Raw genomic sequence first — 21,918 nt, 5'->3', positions numbered from 1 at the left:
GCAAGGAGGGTAGTCGACGAAGAACCAGGGGATCGGACCGTCAGCAACATCGACTTACTTGATTGTTGAGTAAATGGGCCGCGAAGCTCAGTGCGTCCTGTCAGGCCCTCTGATTGCTCCGGGTGTGGGGTCAATGGAAGAGCGCAGGCACTCACTAGGAAAGCCACTCCATGGTGAAACCACTACCGATTTAAGGATCCAACAATACAAGACGATGCGGAGCACGTGGTTCCCGGGGGGCGTAGACTGTGGGCTTTACTTGGTAATTACCAGAGCAGTCGGTATTGTGACCATTGTGACCCTGTATGTGTTGTGCTGTATGTGTGTATCTACCATTCCATCTTCAGGGTATGCATCTTCAACCCTCGAATTACTTGTGGCTTTATCCCAATTGACGAGTCAAGATCGTTGCGAGTTATGTTAAAGATTTGCTAGCGTAACAACAATTTCTGGGGGGAAATTTTATCGCAGTCAGTACGAGACAGATAGCACAGGTCTGTCTGCCATGCCCCACATTTATCAAGTCTGCATTCTCCGTCTATGACCGACAAGAGCGAGCAATGAAAGTCTCATCGGATCAAATGCGGCCGTGGCTGCGATCGAGTCTTGGTGTCGCAGCAATGAGATTGTCACTCAAAATTCTCGCTACATGTCACCTTCCGGAATGTCTGTGACTCGTTCATTCCTCACGGCTATTCCCTTGCATTGTCTCGAAGAATGCGCCAGGCCGCTTTACAGCTAGGCAACACTATCTCACGTGCTTGGCGATTAGATCTAAGAGACCTGGTATTACGCCCGTGGGTTGTGTGTCGAGTATGGAGTAGGCCAATTGCGGACTAACCCATCCCAAGCACTTTGAATACCTATATGTCCCAGCCTCTGCCGACGGCGCGATGCATAGTTCATTCAACAATGAGATCTAGGTTTAACAATAGAGGCGGCGTCTTCTCGGGTAGAGCTAACCGCACTTGTGGAAGGTCCATCATTGAAAGTCTCGCAGGGCAATGGGCATGTAATATGGATCGTCTAGGGACAATGCAGCTGTGCGGATGCTGCCGCTCATCAATTAGCATTTGGATAGACACTTTCCCATGCCAAATCCGGGGTGGATGCCCGAGATTCACTCCTGTAGATCCCCTCTCCCTGGCTTATCTCCTTACGAAGTTTCTGCATATGATATGTCCGGGAGAGGCGCACACTCCCGCTGAGGGTTGCATGGAATGCGCAATCTTTACCTGTTCCCGTCAGTTCTGCCATGCTCCTTGAAGCTACTTTTTGTCTGTGAAGTCCGCAACCGGCCATCCTCCGCGAACTGATTGGGACGGAATTGACCTGGTCCATGCCGACGGCTGCTGACTCATACTTTCCCCTGCTTTAGCGCCCTCCACCAGCGTATTATTCCTTGCTTGGCAGGTCTGATGAAACCGGAAACCTGCAATAATCCCGACCGACTCAGCTGCGTACTGTATTGACACAGAACAAATTACCATACCTACCATAACTTATCATACATCAGTTCGTTATCCACCATGTGATTAGTAATTGGGCAAACTGGGCACTCTCGGGGCAATCGACTTGTAACTACTTACTCCGTAGGTAAACTATTGATAGGTCACTTCGGAGTCATGACAGATCATGATCTGAGTGGATAAAGTTTGGCACTCCAGAGGGTGTTGAACCAACCTACGGAGTACCTACGCTAGGTTCGTGCGTTCCCTCCTGATACTGTTGCCTACTTGGTCCTAGTATGACGCCGGATCAGTTCGAGGTTCGCTCTTTTCACTGATTATTGAAAGGATCGATAGATGAAACCGCGCCCATGCCCATTAGCCAGCCGATGATCAAAAGCCTTTTTTATTTTGTTCTTGATCGCTTGAGCTCCTCGATGCCGATGCTTACACAGATTGTCAATCTAAATGTCGGATAGACAGGTCCAGACCTGTATGCTGTTGAATAAATTGACGATGATCAGCTCCCAGTCTGGGCATAATGCTCGGTGAGCAAGAGCAGCAGCCCTAACAGAGAAGGCTTCTTACGAGTAAATATCTGCTAGATGGCAATCTATAGTGAGATCTCTAGCCACCGAGATCTACAGGGCTCTTGTGTTGGTTGAGCTTAGAGCCAAATCACTACGACTCGGAAACCCAAGGTTGACCGCCTGAGAACGAGACTTCGACTCCACGGACTCGCTGGAGCTGGCCAGGGAGACTGTCTTTGTTAGAACTTGGCAACTTAGGTCGTGGTCAGCACCTTCCAAGGTTTGCTCCATGCGCCGAATAAGGTTCAGTATGGTTCTAAGGCAAATATACGTCGATCCGTGCATGGCAGCGCGGTACTCCCGTTCCTCGTGGCGTTGTGTACGAATAGTGGGATTAGTGGGAGGAACTATGTTTGGATAGTGAGAATCAAGCACAAAACACGGATAGGACTACCTGAAGGTGGAAAAGAAAAGCGATATAGGGGGCTTAGGCTGGAAAGTCATTGTCTTTGTTTGGATCATACGATGACGAAGCTGGTTGCGGTCGGTAGTTGACATCTCCCTGAACGAAGGCGCATGGTTAGACCCTCATGATACTGCAGTCTACTGCAGACCCATGGCATGGCATAGGCCATGAAACCTACAATGGGTCTTAGGGGGAGAAGCTCGAGTCAGTCGGGTTCAGTGGAGTACTGTACATTACTGGTAAGTGCTGGTACACTGGGTATGTATGTATCAGTATGGTTACAATGCTTTGATGTATGGCATATTACAGTACCACCGCTATCTCCAATCGGCTCGAATCAGACTAAGAGCGGGCGAAGAATCAAGTGGTGGATCCAGGCTTCATCCACCGGAGCCACTCGTATTATTGCTGTGCCGGTGCCCCTCTTACCTCTTGACATGACCGAATCAACTACCTAACCTACCGTAGTCTAAGGAGTCTAGCTCTCCGCTCGCCATGTTATCTCCTCTCCACTGCTACCTACTAGGTAACTGACACTAATTGCATAAGGGCTTACTTATGGCTAAGTCCCTTAGCACCACCGCTACCACTTTCACACTCCCTCGAAACGCCCTCACACTCCTTCTCTCTCTCTCTCTCTCTTTTTCTCTTTCTCTTGAGATTCTCACTTCCCCCGAAACGAACGGAGTTGAGTATCTTACTACTCACCACTGTCGTAATACAAGTCTTACAGGCGCCGCGTCAGGGCCATTCAGGATCCAAGAAATCCCACACCCACCGACTAAACCGACCTTGCTAGCAAAAGCACTGCGACCCACTCCGATCGGGGTTGCTTGAATATCTCAACGAATTGCGCGACACTTCCGTTACCTCTTCCTGCCCACCAATTACTCTTTCTATAGACCGATCTGCTACTTTCGACAAGGATACTTCTCCTCCTTCATCCTCTGTGCTCCTTTCTGGTCCTTCTCTACCCTCCGTCTCTCCCATCAGCTGTGATATGGGAGTAATGCACCTCTTCCTCCTACGCTAACTCCGATCTTAATTACCTTCGACTCTCCCCCTCATTCAGTTGAAATACACCCTCTCCTTCGCTTTCAAATTCAACAGGGGCATAGCGACAAACATATCGTCGTACCTATTTCGCACTCGAGTTTCTCAATCCCTCTCCGTGCTGCCGACATAGTTGCGCTTATCAAAGCTCCAATCTCAAAGTCGCACGGAACTGTAGCCGTCGAATCTCCCGTTCTTGCCAACCAACTCGCTTCCTCCTTACAGCTCTCTTGCCTTCGAATCCACTTGAGTACTGTCGAAACGCTACCCAGAACGACTCTCTACCCGTGGAGATAATTGTCGTATATAGACCGCCACACAAGACCGATACTTGAATTACTGCGCACCTGGAGCCTTTCTCGAAGTGTTGAACTAGCAGCCACGGATAGTTCGGCCGAAAATAGAATATCGCAGTGTACGTCCAAATTCCGCCTCTCGCTGCTGCGTAGCGATGACTTCAGTGGATGCATGTCTAATCTTACGCTGCGTATATAGCGACTCTACCCCTCCGCTTGTCAGACTTTTTCTTTGTTCCCGAATGTAAGTGATTTCATCTTATTCCAGTTCCGGATGGCGGCCGGCCCTGGTTCCCCCTCTCAGACCCAGACCTGCACCTGATACATGTTTCGAGCGTAACCCACTTGACTGGTCATTCCTCGCAGCCTGAGCGCATCCCTGATTCAATTGCAGACCTAACAGTCTTTGCGCGCTTCTTTCAATGAATTTTCGGAGTCACTTTATCTAACGCAACGGTAACAGACACTCCTTTTCACATTTGTCAGGTAGAAATTATACTATCGCAAAATGGGTTGTATGAGTTCAAAGCCCGTAGATGCGGGAGATAAAGAAGCCCTCCAACGGAATGTCAGGATAGAGAAGTCGCTCAAAAACGACAAAAAAGTGATGGACAGAACGATCAAAATCCTTCTCCTTGGTAAGTATGCGCTTTGGCGGACACCGATAATCGATTTGTTCTTAGTACTGACTAAATTTGTCTAGGTGCGGGAGAGTCCGGCAAGTCGACAATCATAAAACAGATGCGCATCATCCACTCGGGAGGATTTCCTGAAGACGAACGCATTCAGACTCGGGCGGTAATCTACTCGAACCTAATTATCGCCTTCAAAGTTCTATTGGAAATTATGCGCACGGAGAGCATCGAATATCAACTTGAAACAACCAAGGTAAGTTAGCCCTCCAGTCGATCCGAAGTTTCTGTCCAGCTTTATTGCTCGGATATGGTAGTCCAGAAGCTGACTGTTGGTCTCGTGGGTTCAGTCGCTGGGTGAATTTATTGACAATTTGGAACCGGACGTGGGCTCCGATGAAGCATTCTCGGACCTGAAAGTTCGTGATGCTCTGAGGGATATTTGGGACGATTCAGGCGTTCAGAAGGCAGTGGCTCGAGGACATGAGTTTGCGCTTCATGATAACCTACACTAGTAAGTGGCGAATGACGGCTTAGCTTCGACGACTCACCTAACCTTTTCCCCCAGCTTTTTCGAATCTCTTGACCGGATATTTACTCCTGGTTGGCTCCCCGACAATCAGGACATGCTACAAGCTCGGCTGCGAACGACGGGAATAACGGAAACTCTATTCGAACTTGGTCAGATGAACTTCCGAATGATGGATGTTGGTGGACAACGATCCGAGCGCAAGAAATGGATTCACTGCTTCGAGGGTGTGCAATGCCTCTTATTCATGGTTGCCTTATCAGGATACGATCAATGTCTTGTTGAGGATCAGAATGCCGTAAGTAATCGGTCTCATCTTGTATAATTCTTGCATCATCTAACCGTTTTGTTCGCACAGAATCAAATGCACGAGGCAATGATGCTATTTGAGTCACTTGTGAACGGCGAGTGGTTTAAGCGCAAGCCCATCATTCTCTTCTTGAACAAGATTGATCTCTTCAAGGGGAAACTTCAAGTTTCGCCCGTTTCCAATCATTTCCCCGACTACAACGGTTCAAACACGGACTTCGATGCCGCAGCAAGATACTTCGCCGATCGATTCCGCGGCATCAATCGGATTCCAGACCGCGAGATATATATCCACTATACTAACGCTACCGATACCACTTTATTGAAAGCTACCATGGATTCCGTGCAAGACATGATAATCCAGAAGAATCTCCACACCTTAATACTCTAAGGTATTACTGGGCATGACTAATATCTAATGAAACATTCTTGCGGCCATGGGATCTCCATCTTCCACCAAATCCTATTGAAAGTACCTTATCAGCATTACTTCCTTGTGCTGTCCGCAACTGCTCGACGCCATTCTCTTTCCTTGCCGTTCTCAGGATCGTCCTTGGCTCGCTTGGATGACTTTCTTATCTCCACGCTCTTCTATACTGAAAAAAGCACGCATCTTATCTTCGATTCCAGCGGCGTGAATCTCCTTTCTACTGCAGATTGATACCATATACCACATAGTTGTGTCTGTGTCTGCGTCCTTAGCAACACCTTACGATTTCGTTTGGCCTTTATTTCCATGTTTGGCCTCTCATTGGGTCTATCGGTTTCATCTTTTTCTTCAATGTATTTACTTCATTCTCTTATTCGGTGTTACATAAAGGACAATATTTGTTTGTTGAGTTGACGGCAATCATGCGCGTCTTCTAAACTTTTAGATCACTTGCAGAGCCACAGTTGTAGTTTGTCTTATCTTGGAATGATACAAGTTTGCGTAGCCGTTGTTGTAAAAGGCGCATTGCTAATGGACCCATTGCGACAGTCTAAACAGGCCATTCTACGATTACATCCTAAACTGCTAAGGTTTCTTCCCTTTGTGTGGTTGGTTCGAACAGTGCAGCTCACCTGGGCCCCCTTTGCGGGAAGTACAAATTTACATATTTACTACCGATACAATCAGCGAAATAACAGGAGCTGTGCGTTGTAACCATTTAATTGGATTTATTATGTCAAGTGGTGTGGCAGATCTGGTCCCTGCCTCGAGATTATACGAGCATGAACATCACATGACCTCCCACGATGATGCCTGAGGTAGCCACGTTCTGCAAAACTCTGCTGAGCTAAGCAGAGATCCGCATGATCGGCTCATCAACTTCAACTTCGGTTTCGCCTCTTTCGCAGCCGCCAAGTTCGTTTACCCAGCTACTGGGACCTCACGACGCTTTGGAAACCAGAAAAATGCTGTCGTCCTCACTGCGCCGGGCGGCCTGGGCTCCCATTGCCCCTATCTCAGGTGTCACACGCGCCTCCAGCCAAACTCTCACCACCTCCGCGAACAACCTCACCGGCTCAACGCAGCCTGTGCGTCAACGGCGCTACTCCTCCTCCTCGTCCTCGAATCCTAGCGATGGCGCAAGGAAACTGGAGTTGGAAGTGAATTCAGGGAAGTCGACCCGTCGGAGTCGCAAGGACAATATTCGCACCGGCTCCAAGCAGCAGCAGCAGCAGCAGCAGCAGCAGACGGCGTTTTCCCGACTGCCCAGTGTTCCCTCGACCCAGCACCTCCTCCCGCATGGTAAGCCAGCCAGCTCGAACAGATTTTCCCCTTTCCCAAAGACAAAGTTCGAGATGGGGGAAACAGAAACTCGACAAGCTCCCAAATTTGAACCATCGGTGACCTTTCTTCTTTCTTCTTCCCGCAGATGTCCAGGTCGCCTCCTTCTTCTCCATCCACCGTCCCATCTCCGTCTCCTCCAGCGTGCCCCCGACTTCCACCTCCGAAGCCTTCGACGCCATCTTCACCGAGCGCAAGCCCGCCGTCGACGATGTGATCTCCACGCTCTCGTCCGCCGTCCACTCTATGGAAGGCGAAGACGACCACAACCACTACCAGGCCGTCCTGCAGGAATTGACCGACCGGAGTTTTCTCCAGCAGGGCCAGCAGGGCCAACAGCTGCAGCACCCCTCTCAGACCATGAACCTGACCCTTTCCATTGAGGAACTCACCAAGCGCCTGCGGCCCTTCCACCCCCCTCCACCCCCGGTCCCCATGAACGAGACGTCCGCCAATAACAATGCCTCCGAGCAGCAGCAGCTCCTCCCCCAGACGATGACGAATACCACGGAAACCTACTCCGCCGTCCTGACCATCCACGAGTCCACCCTCCCCGATGGCCGCAAGACCTACCAGGCCCACGCCGGTCCCTTCATGCCCACCAAGGACATGGGCGTCCCCGGGGGTGCGCAGGCGCCGCCCGAGATCGTCGAGGCCTACATCGATGTCGTGGACCCCTCCGCGCACCCGGAGCTCAGCTACATCGACCAGCCGGATCAGCAGATCAACGGCCCCATGCAGGCCATCAGCACAAAGAGACGTCGTCGGTTGAAGATGAAGAAGCACAAGTTCAAGAAGTTGTTGCGGAAGACGAGAACCTTGAGGCGGAAGTTGGAGAAGTCTTAAACGAGGCTTTATGCTTCCTCGAGACGTGTTTTGCCTCTTGCCACTTACTTTTGTGTCTTTGCTTGATTAATCCGGTCTCCCTTTTTCCGGTGTTTCCCCCACAACTTTTCGAAAGCAACTCTAACCTTTGGTTTTCTCTAAACATCTTCCGTTTTCTTTTCTCTTAACTTGCATGCATCTTATCTCCCTCTCCATCCACCGATCGACCAATCAACCAATCCAACCGACACTTATAGACAATACTATGTGACATATTATCTTTATTCTCAGTTCTCAGCCGGTTAGGTTTGTGTAATCGTATGTGCATACCCAGTACGCATCCGCTCTTTCCGGACCTTTATCTATACTCTCAAGCCGATGCGCATGTACCATATCTGGAACTATATGCCAGGAGCTTTGAAAGTCGACATATTCCCTTCCCCTCTCCCGATTGCCTCCAGCTCAGATCGATTTCAGTGTCAGGGTAAATTGATTCAACAAGTACCGATGTGACACCCATAGAGTACAGGAAGCAAACAATAAGCATGTAAGCAACGCAAAGAAAAGACAAAAAAAAGAAACCTTTAGCCATGCAATAGTAAATTCAAATATCTACCAACCAGTAAAAGACCGCCGCCTCCTTCGCCACTTCCTCCCTAATAGTAGTCTACACTGGCATATAATCTCCTTCTCCTGTTTCAAGGGATGCGAAGAAGTGGAAAAGGAGGGAGATTGATATACCTATCCAATAGCCGTCCCTTTTCTCAACTCACAGACCCTGCAAGCGGATCAACTTGTCTCTCCACCACTTGTCGGTAACGTAAATCTTAGGGAATGATTCCGACAGCCAAGACACACACCTACACACACATCACGTTAAAAGATCATGTTTTTCTTGAGAATGGATTTCTGGACCAAATCCGCGCTTCACGGTATAAACGATTCGTAACATGGGGAACACTAGGCTTCAACGACGGGGCACCGCTCGCGCGGGTTCTTGTTCACATCTCGTCGTTGCCATCGCCGGTGCGCGCACAAGTCTCACAGAGAACGGGCGGGCCGGCGAGCATTAGGTTCGTTCGCTTAGCAGACGGCATCGATTCTCGAGCGGGAGTTCATGAGAAGGGCGACGATGAGACCGTACAGACCTGATAGGAGCATTGTTGGTTAGTGGTGCCGGAGTAGACATATGGTAGATCTGGTGGACGTACCCAAAACTTCGGCGAAAATAAGAATCAAAATCATTCCAACGTAGAGACGGGGCTGTTGAGCAGTTCCACGGACACCAGCGTCACCCACAATACCGATGGCAAAACTTAAAGACGAACAATCAGTTTCTCGGCTCGAAATCGGAAAGCTCAAAGAACATACCCAGCAGCCAGACCGGCCAGACCGACAGCGAGACCAGCTCCCAGCTGAATGAATCCGGTGTACAGGGGCACCTTTTGGTTCAGGTCGTTGGCGATAAGAACGGACACGACCAGACCGTAGATACCGATGATACCCGCCATGACGATGGGGACGATGTCTGTTACGACCTTCGTTAGTGGCTCGGCTCCAAGTATAGACTGCAGAAGCATGGTTTCTCCTCCACAGCTGCAGCGACTATTGGAAAGGGCTTCTAACGTACTCTTAACGATCAGATCGGGTCTGAGGACGGCCATGCCGCAGACACCGACACCGGCCTTGGCAGTTCCATAGGCAGCTCCGAAGCAGGTGAAGACGATGGCTGAGGTGCAACCCAGCGCACCGAAGAAGGGCTAGTGGGCGGCAATTAGCTATTTGTACAAGGGGAAGTTCGTTTCGTGCAAGGTGACGTTGCTCCGTTCGTGGAGGACCCGACGGTCCGCCATCGAATTTCAGCACATTATCAATGATGGATGCGAGTAACTCACAGCATAGACGGGGCTATAACCATACAAATTAGCACAGTCCGCAACAAAACACTGATAGGCAGGATTGATAGCTTATCGCGCAAGCTATGCGTTGAGATGATGGGAAAAGGAGTCAAGCAGGGTGATTACGTACCAAAGTTCAGTGGCCATTTTGATGGTCTAAATAGCTGTTTGGGGTGGAACAGATGCGAGGAAGCTATAGAAACAGCCGATAAAAGTGAGATTAGGGTAGAAGAAGGCCGCGTCGACAGCGATGAGATGAGGCGAAGGCGTGGGAGAGCTGAGACGGAGATGGAGGCTTGGAAGGCGAACACGCTGGTTGCTTCGGAGAGGCTCACCGACCACCTGCGCTACCACGTGACCTGCGGCTTGGCGCCTTCCCGCATTGCCCCAATCACTGACATCAGCACCCGACTGGATCGACCCATCCGCGATCTGCCCCTGCTCATTTTACAAGTCCTACTCAAGTTATGCTGCATTCATTACACCGCGTGAAGACTTGTTTCTGCTACAATCTATCAATACAGTATTATACATGGCTAGCAACTATTTTGTATGATCCGATCATCACTTCAGCTCTAATGCCACCCGACATCCTGGAATGTCGAACTTAGAACTCGATTCGTGCACTCCCCCATTTGAATCTTTCCCAGCCATGGGTTGCACGTATGTTATAGCTTTCTCCGATAGCCCACCAAAGTAGCCAGGGACTACCCGAAGGTCTTTCTGCTCAGCAGATTCTCTTTGCAAAGGGACAGCCTCGGCGTCCGAGACAACGCCGAAATGGAACACATTGTATCCAGTCCTAGACGCCGGCCAGTCTGATTGGCTAGGTTCAACGGAGACGAAGAATTGGACGTAGTCGCCAGGTCCTGCAGCCTGCGAGAGAGTGGAAAGGTCCTCTCCGAAGCCGCGCATCTCGAATGGCGGCGGCGGCGGCGAGTTCGACGAGACGTTCGCCTCGCCCGCAGTAAAGAGTCCCTCAAGTCCCAATAGCCTGTCTTTCTGGGCTGCTTCCATGAATGTTGTTTCAGGATCCAATGAGAGGAGGCCCTGTTTCTTGCCCCATCCTCCTCCACCACTCATCACTCGGTGAAGTTTGCCGCCCTTCCGAATCGCTTCGATAAGGCTTTCTCGAGAAGCCTCCTTGCCTGCGGTGTAGCCCTCCTCAGACGTCTCGATTAAAGCCCAGACGGAGACCCTTTGATCAACAATGTTGTGTTCGGCAATGTAGCGAGGGAGATCCTTCTCCAGCTCCAAGGAAGCTGGCATGGGATCCTGGGAGTGCTTATCTGTATGTTTGGACAATTGACGAAGAATGTTTCCCATACTGGAAATGACCCTCCTTCGTTGCCCAACGGGGTATAATGGAAGCTCGAAAGAGTCGCTAACGTTTGCCGCTGGTAAAGTGACAATGCAGTTCGACAGGTCCAGCGCATTGTCGAGTGTGTATCTCTTTGCAGCAGTATTGTAGATCCAACGGGCTCCAAAAAGAGTATTCTCCTTTCCATTGATGAAAATCGTATTTGCAAGTCGCAGGCCTACTTCATGAATGGACTTCCCAAATCCTCCATTCGATGCCCGAGTATCGCTTGTCGGAATTGAGAATACTAGTCCGGAATCTGTGGCTTCCATGCTTCGAGCCCGGCGAGGCGCAGCGAGCTGACCTTGTACATTGTCCCGGTTTACTAATAGCACCGATATCCCGTCGGCTTCCTGGGCGCAAGGGCCTTCCTTATTGTGGGACGCCTGTTGTCGAGTATCCGGGAGCTTGTCGACAATTGCAAAGATTGAATGCACAGTATCGGTGGACCCTGAATAGAATTGAGTCATCCATCGTTCAGGAAATGTGTGAGACGACAAGTCGATCCATGATGCGAAAGCGGAGGTTACGAGAAAGATAGGGACATCATCGGATCGTGGTAGAGATTCGGGGGTAGGAGGCGCATTCGAGAGGACATCATCTGAAGTCTGTTAAGAGGTCAATTTCTATCCAAAGGCCAGGAGATAGAAACGCACAATTGCGCCCGGAGTCTGCGTGAGCCAAGTATAGGCTATGGGGCGGGCACTGGAAGCTGTGTGTGCGACCGACCTTCGAATAATGGAAGGGACACGCTGATATGTCTGGCGACGACAAGCCAGCCGTGCTGGCAATGAGCGCGGGGCATACCCGAGCATCAGTGACATAGGAGTAGCATGGATACCTCAATCGAAATTGAGGTTACTTCGACCAGCTACAACTTCAGGAGCATTGCAAGTCGAATGTCATCCTGGCCTGGAGATGCGGAGGGAGCGGCGGATTTTTGGAAGCTCACCGCCTAGGGACTCGGTCTAGATTGCAGACTGTACTGATCCTGCCTCTCGACAGGGCGGGACTCGCCTTCTAGCCAGACCTGCTTGCTTCATTACACCTCTCGACTCAAAGTGTAACGATAGAAGATTGCTTATGTGGACCAGCTTAGGCTGTCTTATACTTGCACTACTGCAAAATAACGACAATCCTGTCATGGCCCACGCCACACACCGTCGCGCACGTACCAGCAATCCTAATCGAATCCTCGGTAGGAGTATGATTGGCACAATGCAAGGCCGGTGTTTATTGCACCCTTCGATCAAGACTTTTATGCATGGGTATCCCCAAATCACTATGCGGCCGGATGTGTAGATCAATCATGGGGCAATTCAACAAGGGAGTTGGAGACGCAGAAAGCTTGTTTCGTTCGGTTTGCATAACCCGGGGGTGTGGCTATGACATCATTCATGATTGATGATTCTGGAAGGATTCTTCATACTCATACACGTATGTCTAGACACACGGATGACTAAATGGCAGATATGGTGTAGATCGATGCAGAGGGGGCGCATCTTTCTCTGCAACACTCAGGCCCTGCGGCTCGGTGCGACTGATGTTTCTGGATATGCGAGATAATCAGGGAGAGGGGATGCGCGGCTGCGACCAGATTCGAAGCAGATGTGGGAGTGAGTGTGCTACCTACGGATTGCGATAGCTTGCCAATCTACCAATTGAAAACGTCTCGTGCAGTCACCCAGCCATATGCACCAATGCATGGATAGCACAAGACGATTGGCTTTCCAGGGACCGATGTCTTTCTAGAACTCTGGAACTCAATGATAACCTTCCCCGATTGTCCTCAGGTACAGCAAAGTTTGTGGTTGCATGGTAGTGATGGTATCAACTTGGCTAGTCCTAAGCTAGGTATTTCCATCTACCCTACAGGAAGCATGCGATTAGAATGCAGCCAGCACGTTCTTATGGTCTACCGATCCTAAAGTGACAATAACCACTTTAAGTCTATGATTACTCATTGGCACAAACATGAGTATTATATTTTTGATCGAATCAGAAAGGCACAAGATACGTGGGAATGACGTTCTAAGCTGTTCGAAGGAATGTGGCCTGGATGACGCGTGTTGGAAGATAAGATGCATGTGAAATGATTTCACTTTCTGTTGCTCTCAGAATAGATCTACACAGAGACTCGATGAATATAATTAGTGCACGGATTAAAAGAAGGCAAACCTAGCCACAGCAAAGCCACACTGCTATGTACGCGAGCATGTAGAACAATGAAGACGGGTGGACCATCGACCGACAGCTCATGCGAGTGTAAATGTTTTGCTATATTCTCCCGTCGTGATTCGTGTGCAGGGTGGTTCGTAGGGCGGTCGGGCCCACTAGGTACTTAGTTTTGCTGACCCCGAGCGGTTTGAAAGTATTCTTAAGTGTACGTACTATTATCAAATCTCTAGCGTGAGGAAGAGTCATATTACAGATGACCTCACCTCTGAATTAGTATTGCGCAGGATTAGAATAGCTTTTTGTACTGTGCAGTACAGATATGTGTTTCGCTTAGTTGCGCCGAGCTTGAGTTCCTCAGCCGACCGCAGATGGCGAAAAGAAAGGCGGATATGCCAAGCGTACTCCAGGCAACAAAATTAGAGATCTAAGTAAACAAAAAGTTTGCGGGAAAAAAGGAACAGAAGGTTTTATATGTAGGGGACACAAATTGTGAAGACCCGCGGGTTCAGTATGGGATAGGTTCACAATTATATCAGCGAATCTAGTTAGCCAGGCGTTAAGCAGGCTGAGGAGAGAGCCCCTTACTGAGCGAGGATCTTGCGACTACCGGGTGACATTCATGATGGCGACCTAATGAACCCTCCAAAGTGTGCTCAATGCATTTCAACGTCGATACGACGCAAAAGTCAACCACCCTCGATCCTTGGATGGACTGATGCTGCAATGCTCACCTGAAGCGTCGAGACCAATCAGTAACTGGGGTTCGCATCAGCCACAGCAGGCTGAGCAAGTATGACGTAGCATGCATCCCACGAAGCCGTCATACTGAGAAGATCATCTCATCGGGATGGCATGAACGAAGGTTTGGCTGGGCTAAGTACAGTACAGTGTATGGAGTCGCCAATTTGTCTATTAACCAGGAATAGGCATTAGGCCCCAATAGTTGGTCTAGTTAGTAGGTACCGTGACACCCTACGCCCTGCTTCCGAAGTGGTCGGTGCAGAGCCAGCGGGCAGTTGCTTTTGCCCACCCAGAATTTAAAAGACTCCTGCGGTCCCGCTCCTTCCTCCTTTCTCCTTTCTCTTGTTCTTCTTCTCTTCTCATCTTCTCTCAATTCTTTTACCTCTTGAGACTCTTCATTCGCATCAAGCCTCTGATAACCAACGTCTCACCGTCCTTGATAACTGTTCCCAGAGAATCACTCCACCCTCCCATTCACCATGCCTTTCACTGCTTCGTAAGTCACTTCCTCCCACAATGACCCTTATCAGTGCACCAGGTAGCTTGCCAGCAGTCTGAACCTTCTTATGATGCAGTTCAGCCCGGGCAGCTTCTGTAGTACTCTACCCGTAGTACTCTGCCCGACGAACAAAGAAGCATCGCTAACACGGGGGGGTTTTTTTTTCTGGACAGTGACGTCTGCAAGATCATCTTTGCGATCATCCTGCCTCCTCTGGGAGTTTTCCTTGAGCGCGGATGCGGCGCTGATCTGCTGATCAATATCTGTTTGACAATCCTGGGTTGGATCCCTGGTATCATCCACGCGCTGTACGTTGTCTTTCCTACCACTGGTTGAGTTGCTGGGAACGCCATTGCTGACTAGCGTCTGCAGCTACATTATCTTCAAATACTAGACCGCCTGCTTGTTCACCGCCCGATCACCCGGTTCAGTCGACCAGCATTCTTCGTCCCACGATTGTATCCCCATCAATCGGCAGCCAGCATTCCAAATCGAACGGGGGAGTGTTGTCCGTGATCCACGATGCTGTCAGCTTCCATTGAATTGTTCCGCGGGCTTCCGACCGGGTCTAGCCTAATTTAACCCCGCCAATTAACCTACCGTCTGCTCCTGCGCTTTACTGGATCCTCGAGCTACACGGGTGGAGATGCCATGTCGAAACACTATGGCGATGGGGTTGCATCTCTCCTATCTTTTTTTTTCCCCCTATGTCTCTGATGTCCGTTTCCTCTGTCGCGATTCCTTTGTTTTCTTCTTCTTTCTTTTTTCTTTTCGATGATACCAGCTCATTGTGATACTGGGCTTTGCTTGTACTGTTGGCAATGATCAGCTTCTAATGATTAATGGCAATAATTCACATTACTTTTGAGAATCCATCGTTCCCCGCAAAAGTATAACTGGGTGCACACCAGGGTAGCTGATCGGAAGATGGGATGGGCTTCTTATTCCCCGACTACACTAAGGCGACGATTGATGGACATTGGTGAAGAGAGACAAGGCCGGAGAGACATAATCTCCACATGTATCAAAATATTTAGGCACAAATCAGCGCCCAAAGGTAAAGAAAAGACATTTGTTCAACTAATGCTTCATCGTGAGACTGATCGAGGGAGCAGTACAAAGACCCTGAAAATCCAAGTCAGCTGACCTGACATCATCCTTCAAGTCACTCTGCAGCATCGGCGCTAACACGGCGCGTATCGCATCAACATCGCTCTCTCTACCAGCCCCGCAGCCATTTAAAAAACGCTAATCACGCTGAAGAAAGCCCATCGGTTGCTACGTGTAGCGCATCTATGGCAATATCGCCATGTTTCGCACAAGCGCCTACAGGGGGCGCAGTCTCAATTGTTATCGTCTCACATTTTCGCCTTGTTGCTTTGCAGCCACTCGGCGCCATGACGGAATTCCGTTGTCTCCTTTGACGCCCACGATGACAAGCCGATGGCAAAATGTGGAATGCGCGGGTCCTTAATCTCTGAAATGGGACGGTTACCCCCTTGACGCTGCCGACCTCCCCAGAATTCCGTTTACCATGTTCTTTCAATCGAACCGGTGCTAGAAATCAGTTTGTTTGTTCGAGCACTGCATGCCTCTATTTGCCAGTGCATCTGTCTTGAAATCTCAGTAGAATGGTATCACGTTTCTACTAATGGTTGTGGAGGCAGATGAACCTCTGCAGTGTCCAGATTGATGTAAGAAAGATCGCTTTCTAATTGCATCATGGAATCATGAAATCGACATGCTAACCTAAATTGTAGGTTGACACAAAATGTTACTGTCTCTTTCTCTTTGGCTACTCATCGCAGCACTATCAGTTCTTCCATGTCTCGCTTCTACTTCGCAATCTTCTTATCCTACCGCGACAGCGTCGTCTTTCCCCAGTCTAATACCCAGATGTGCTCGAGAGTGTGTTGATGAGTTCGTAATCTCCGACTATCCGGATAATGCGTGTGGGAAAGCATGGAATCTCGACTGTTTATGCCGGACGAATACAACCAGCGGCTATACCTTGGGCGAAGCTGCGTTCCGATGCAGTTTGTCGCTGTGTCCCATAAAGACCATCTTCTCCTCCGACCTCTACGACATTTGCGATTCAGTACCGGGAGCTTTGCCGCGGACCCATGCTACAATAACAGCTACAGTCACGTCGACTCAGAGCGCAACTGCGATAGTCACCACTTCCTCGGAGTCTCATAGTGTCGCCTCTATGGTACCGTCTACCTCGCTACCTTCTCAAACGCGAACAAGAACCCAGCATGCTACTTCTGTCGTTATCACCTCATTCGACAACCCGACCACTGTATCTGACATCATCCATTCGACGAGTGACACCAGGACCACCTCCAGCAGTACGACCAGTAGTAGCAACAGTACCTCGACCGCTGCTGCCGCCGCCGCTACAACCACTACGCACAGTAAGCTTAGCGCTGGTGCGGTGATTGGCATATCTGTTGCTTCTGGACTGGCGGGATTTTTCCTCATCGGGGTGCTGGTGTTGTTCTGGTATAGAAAGAACAAACGTCGGGATGCAGAGGCTCGAGATAGGAACTTCTTCGAGATTGGCGGAGTCATGGCGGAACCTCCAGATTTCGCTTTCCCGCCTCGGCGGCCAACGGGACCCAGGCCCATGCCCGCCGGCGGCGTGGACAGGGACTCGGAAACATCACGCTTGATAACTCCTTTCGAACCCAGGCTTCATAACCCAACGTTTGTTGCAGAAATACCACGACATCGGTATGACGAGGGTTCGATGAGATTACATAGTCCCCACAACATCGGTTTCGCCATATCTTCTAATTCTGACGCGGAAGCGTCGTTAGCGCATTCTACTCCACGGACGCTCTCGAGCTTGCTCCCTGAAAAGCCAACATACGGGCTGTATCCGGAGCCACTGAGATGGAGTCGGCAGAAACGGCCCGGCAGTGTGGGAACGCTGTTCGAGGAGGATGTCACCAAGCCACGCAGCTTCCTTGCCAGTCCTCGGTTGAACCAAGGTTCATCTACCTGGTCACGCAAACTTCAACCCGACCGGCCTCATAAAAGAGCTCCAATGGCCGGTCTACCCGCCCATCCACGCGCGATGTTGCATGGTTTCCGAGAGGGCCAAGAAGGAAAGCTTGCTCTTAGAGGACCAAACCGGTATCACGGACCGGGATACGGAAGCCCTGCGGAGACAGCCTCGCACTCGAACAATGTTGTTGGAGGTTCGGCCCTCCCTTCCCCGAGGTTGAGTCACGAAGATTATACCGATACATACTGGACGGACCGTGATGCTGGTCACACAAAGCCTGCTAGAACATCACCTTATCTCGATGACAGCCCCGGGGGAGGCCGGCGTTTGATATACGACACAGATCCAATTCCTTATCACACAGTTAGCGAGGGACCCCAGTCCTCCCGACGTGAATCACGCCATTCAGGAAGTCTGCGGCCCCTCACTCCGGTGCGAGAGATCAGGACACCGAACCTCGAAATTCCCAACTGGCAATACGAGACTCCGACCGGCAGCCGGGTCCCTGTCGGTCTCCCATTCATGCCGATCTCGAGGTCAATCAGCCCGGCGCAGGAAATCGTTTCCCAGCCGCGGATTGTGCGACAGGATGATATTCGGAGGGTGCAGATTCGCCGGGTTACGCCCGAGCCCGATGAGGAGCCGACAGCAGCGGCCTATGCGCCCCGTGGTCCCTGGCATGATGAGGACGGTCATAGTTCGCGATACGGAGCTCAAGCACGCAGGACGTCCCTCGATTCCGTTTCGTCAACCGACAGTCTAAGGAGGCCGCCTGTTCCGAGGAAGCCGGTGCCAATGGAGCAGCGCAACCTGACGCCTTCAAGGCAGGGCTCGGATCTCATCCTCCGGGTGGATTGACCGGGTAATGCTCGCTCGGCTCTCTTGGCTCGCTCTGGTAGTGAGTGGGCCAGCTTTCCTTCTCCATGGACATCGCTCATTACAGTCTCTCCCCGGAGAGGATGTCTGTCTCTTTTTTTTGTGTATTATAAACGATTCGATCTATGCATAAATATATATATATATATATATCGGGATATTGTCGGTACTGCGGAGATATTTTCGAAGGATGCGCTCAGTTGTGTATAAAGTGTTTGTTAGGCGGGTAGGCGGCTGGGTTCGATTTGGATATAGGTGTAAGAGCTTGTATCCAGTTTCATATTAGTCGTATAGAGTTCTTTGGGTCTATAAATCCGAATATACTATGTAGTAGATGATGAACTCTATAGAGAATCACCTTATGTCATTAACATAAACCTCTTCAAATCATAAGATAAGAGGAGCACTACTCTATACTTCATTATAGTCTTCAGTGATGCCAATTGCAAATTGGGATCATTGAATCAATAACTTACAACAGAAAATCGTATTGCAACCGACACAAATCACGTGAAACATCCTCAATAATTGGACACTCGCATAGACATGCTCATCGATGATCTCTGACTTACTGACCGGATACTCCCATGGAGATATTCATTCATGATCTCGGAAATAGTAAGCTATATTCGATTACTGAATAAGAACAGTGGCCACGGAGTACAGCTGACAATCGCCGATGAGCGTCTTCCAGAGCATAGCACCCAGGCTGGCATTCCTCGATGTCTCGACTCTTCCTTCATGGAACGCATGAGTTTGTCGGAGTTTTTCTTACTGTCGGCAAGGCTGGGACCTCACAACAAAGGTCCGGCCTCACCTGAGCGAGCCATCGCTCTTTTTACTCTATCCCACTTTGCTGAAGCTTTTCGAGAGGGAGTTGAGAAATGCTTTGAGGAAGCGGATGATTGGGAGTACGTACCAGGTTGATAAAGAGAAGTGGGATCGGCCTGGAAGGTCTATATAAGGATTGTCGGAAGCAGTCTCGTGCGCTTTGTCTTCTCCTCGCAACCCTAGAAGCAGGCGTCCTTAGTTATTTTTGAAAATTGGGAAAAAATGAAGGATGAATCGACCCCCGCCGCGGATCCGGTGCCCCCAGAGGAGATGGAGATGGATTGTGATCCGGCGATGTGGCCTGAGCCACCGGAGCTGACCATCATCCATTCCCTCAATGAGGCCGGGGTGGCCTGTGTGCTTCTTGGGGATCTGGCGCTTCGAGCCTACGGCCTGAGCCTTTATCCAAGGGGCATCGACCTGGCCGTCGCGGACGAGGACACTCGGCGTGTCGAGGAGGTCCTTGAGGGCCGGGGGCTGGCATTGTGTTTCGACCGCAGGTGCACCCTCTGGGACGAGGCCGACCAATACTTCCTCTCGGCGATCCACTGCCACCTCACCGCTCCCAGAAACGTCAATGAGAGCACTAGGGGGTGGAACAAAAGCGTCCTACACATCTGGGCACGATCCGTGCTCCTGGAGAAGTTGCCGAATGGTATCCCCGTCCCGAGCGACATCACCGCCCACGACGAGGACTTCATGCTGACCTCCGATCCCCGCCTCCCCGAGCCTGCGCCCGACCTGCTGGGCTGGATGCCCACTCGGTGGGTCGGCCGCTGGAGGGCGGGAGTCGTGATCCTGACGCCCAAGAGCTTCCTGGAGCAGATGTTCTGGCACGTGCTCCGGGACTTCCGTCCATACGACGCCAAATTCAAAAGTCCCTGGGAGCTGCACATGTGAAGGCTCGCCCTCTGGATTTCGAATCAGGCTCCCGGTGGCTATGTGCTCTGTCCGAGCCTCGCAGACCTCAGCTGGTCAGCCGCGCGACAGTTTCTAGAACTGCTGACCAGCCCTTACATCGGCCACCAAGACGCATGGAACTTCTTCTTCTTCCTGCAGAGCGTGTGGCACAAGAGCGGGTTACTGACGACAAGCCCGCGAGAAGGCAGGCCCATACTCCAGGCTGTTGAGGGTGGTTATTCCCTGGATTGACTAAGTTGCGGCGAAGATCGGTATTGTTGGTGTTGTCGCCTTCGGCTGGATTGGAGTGTGTTGGCCTGGTCCGCTTTCTCTGTTAAAATTATTCAATAAGAAGAAGTAATAGTACGAATGATGTTTTGCGTCCGTCATGTGTAAGATTTGCCAAGCTTGTTATTCCTCATCCGAATAGCCTGCTGTGCTATTTCTTTACGGGACAATGTAGGGATGACTGACTGGTTGAGAACGACTCCTGTAGCATATAACTACATAGTAAGTCTTAATTCACTCAACTACATGAGTACATTACCTACCTTCACTGTCATAAGGCTAGTGGCTTGGTGAAAGACCACTAATGCAAGCCCCTCTTTTCTATCTCCGGCCGGCAGGGGGAAGGCCGATGGGGGCTGCAGTGTCCGAGTCTCCGAGATGTGACCTGACCCACAACATCCCCGCGGAGAGGATATGACATGCTGAGTCTGGGAACGGAGGGAAAGCAAGCGAGTGCAGTGATATCAGAGTGATCTCGAGAAATCCCAACCAAGGAACCAGAGCCATGTGAAAATCAATCGGAGGGCGGACTCGGGGGGTCGGAAGTAACGGAGGGAGGAGAAGAACAGAAGAGGCAGGCAGAGTGAAGGAGGAGCCGCTCTCGGCTTTTATGACGTCAAGCCCGGCGATCGGTCCTGAGGCAGTGAGGCAGCAACCATCCAATCGGCAAAGGAAAGGCAATCGCATCCTAGGCAGAAGGTTTCACAATTCCACAGTACTCAACTATACCCAGGACTAAACTTGATTGAGCACTGGTCCAGGGGAACCTAAAGACATGTGTAACGTCACCGCTGATTGAATAGGAATTGGATTTGTTGATGGGCCTACTGATGTTACTGTTTTTCATGGCATGATTGTACCACTCCACTTTCATTATTGATTGCGGGTAAAAACGCCATGTACGTACTTTGACCTGTGTCTAGAACAATAATGTACTGTACTGTAGTTACACATGCAAGTGGATGTACATAGTACTCCGTAGTAGGCCGTGGTATTGAGCTTACCAGCGTCGCCTTCACCGCTTTGTGGCTACTCCTGCTGTATGGATTGTTTGTTTAGTATTCATCCATCCATCCATTGATGTCAACGACTCAACCTCTTCTCAACCTCCACCCCCCCACTTTTTCACTGCTCTTCTCGTCCTTCCCTTGGCTCTTCCATCAATCTCAACCGCGTTCGCCTGTTTTATTATTGAGAGTATTATGATATCAAGTCCAACGCGTGTTGGACCGTCAAGTTCCAGTGATGACAGACCCCACGATCTTCCCTCCACCCAAACCGGTCAGCGGGAGGGAAAGTCCAGGTGGAATGAATGAATGAATTTGCGCCGAAGAGCGAGTTTGCATCACTCCCCCCCCCCCCCCCCCCGCCCTCCTCTCTACGGGACTGATGCATGTCCCTTGTTCGTTATCGTTGACTTTTCCCACATGTTTTGGCGCCCTGACCATAGCTCTGGAACGAATCAGATTCTCAGT

The 21,918-nt window shown here is 50.4% G+C and overlaps 7 protein-coding genes across 7 annotated transcripts; 5 read left to right on the top strand and 2 right to left on the bottom strand.

Annotated features, from left to right (window-relative positions):
- Positions 1-4,301: 4,301 nt before the first annotated feature.
- Positions 4,302-5,654, top strand: BO82DRAFT_281104 (guanine nucleotide-binding protein subunit alpha; the record flags this gene model as incomplete). The annotated part of the gene is made up of 5 exons (XM_025631328.1): positions 4,302-4,431; positions 4,497-4,681; positions 4,776-4,939; positions 4,994-5,252; positions 5,313-5,654. 5 exons carry the CDS (start codon positions 4,302-4,304, stop codon positions 5,652-5,654), a joined length of 1,080 nt encoding a protein of 359 aa, XP_025492995.1.
- A 933-nt stretch (positions 5,655-6,587) lies between these two features.
- Positions 6,588-8,177, top strand: BO82DRAFT_353404 (mitochondrial 37S ribosomal protein mS38). The gene is made up of 2 exons (XM_025634941.1): positions 6,588-6,995; positions 7,123-8,177. The coding sequence occupies exons 1-2, from the start codon at positions 6,659-6,661 to the stop codon at positions 7,878-7,880; spliced, it is 1,095 nt and encodes a 364-aa protein (XP_025492994.1). The 5' UTR covers positions 6,588-6,658; the 3' UTR covers positions 7,881-8,177.
- Positions 8,178-8,942: 765 nt separating this feature from the next.
- Positions 8,943-9,904, bottom strand: BO82DRAFT_363880 (H(+)-transporting V0 sector ATPase subunit c; the record flags this gene model as incomplete). The annotated part of the gene is made up of 6 exons (XM_025636918.1): positions 8,943-9,007; positions 9,071-9,174; positions 9,231-9,387; positions 9,490-9,619; positions 9,755-9,767; positions 9,888-9,904. The coding sequence occupies 6 exons, from the start codon at positions 9,902-9,904 to the stop codon at positions 8,943-8,945; spliced, it is 486 nt and encodes a 161-aa protein (XP_025492993.1).
- A 339-nt stretch (positions 9,905-10,243) lies between these two features.
- Positions 10,244-12,113, bottom strand: BO82DRAFT_333187 (uncharacterized protein). The gene is made up of 2 exons (XM_025633209.1): positions 11,774-12,113; positions 10,244-11,725 (listed from the first exon to the last, which is right to left on the bottom strand). Exons 1-2 carry the CDS (start codon positions 11,939-11,941, stop codon positions 10,322-10,324), a joined length of 1,572 nt encoding a protein of 523 aa, XP_025492992.1. The 5' UTR covers positions 11,942-12,113; the 3' UTR covers positions 10,244-10,321.
- A 2,402-nt stretch (positions 12,114-14,515) lies between these two features.
- On the top strand, positions 14,516-14,871 carry BO82DRAFT_373712 (YqaE/Pmp3 family membrane protein; the record flags this gene model as incomplete). The annotated part of the gene is made up of 2 exons (XM_025637386.1): positions 14,516-14,532; positions 14,709-14,871. 2 exons carry the CDS (start codon positions 14,516-14,518, stop codon positions 14,869-14,871), a joined length of 180 nt encoding a protein of 59 aa, XP_025492991.1.
- Positions 14,872-16,125: 1,254 nt separating this feature from the next.
- BO82DRAFT_56781 (uncharacterized protein) lies at positions 16,126-18,741 on the top strand. The gene is made up of 2 exons (XM_025641333.1): positions 16,126-16,229; positions 16,296-18,741. The coding sequence occupies exon 2, from the start codon at positions 16,307-16,309 to the stop codon at positions 18,404-18,406; it is 2,100 nt and encodes a 699-aa protein (XP_025492990.1). The 5' UTR covers positions 16,126-16,229; positions 16,296-16,306; the 3' UTR covers positions 18,407-18,741.
- Positions 18,742-19,477: 736 nt separating this feature from the next.
- BO82DRAFT_401111 (uncharacterized protein) lies at positions 19,478-20,155 on the top strand (the record flags this gene model as incomplete). The annotated part of the gene is made up of 1 exon (XM_025639233.1): positions 19,478-20,155. One exon carries the CDS (start codon positions 19,478-19,480, stop codon positions 20,153-20,155), a length of 678 nt encoding a protein of 225 aa, XP_025492989.1.
- Between the last annotated feature and the right edge of the window lie 1,763 nt (positions 20,156-21,918).

Source organism: Aspergillus uvarum (genome assembly GCF_003184745.1).
Source record: "Aspergillus uvarum CBS 121591 unplaced genomic scaffold BO82scaffold_20, whole genome shotgun sequence".
NCBI classification, from domain to species: domain Eukaryota; kingdom Fungi; phylum Ascomycota; class Eurotiomycetes; order Eurotiales; family Aspergillaceae; genus Aspergillus; species Aspergillus uvarum.
This window is presented reverse-complemented; position numbering and strand designations above follow the sequence as displayed.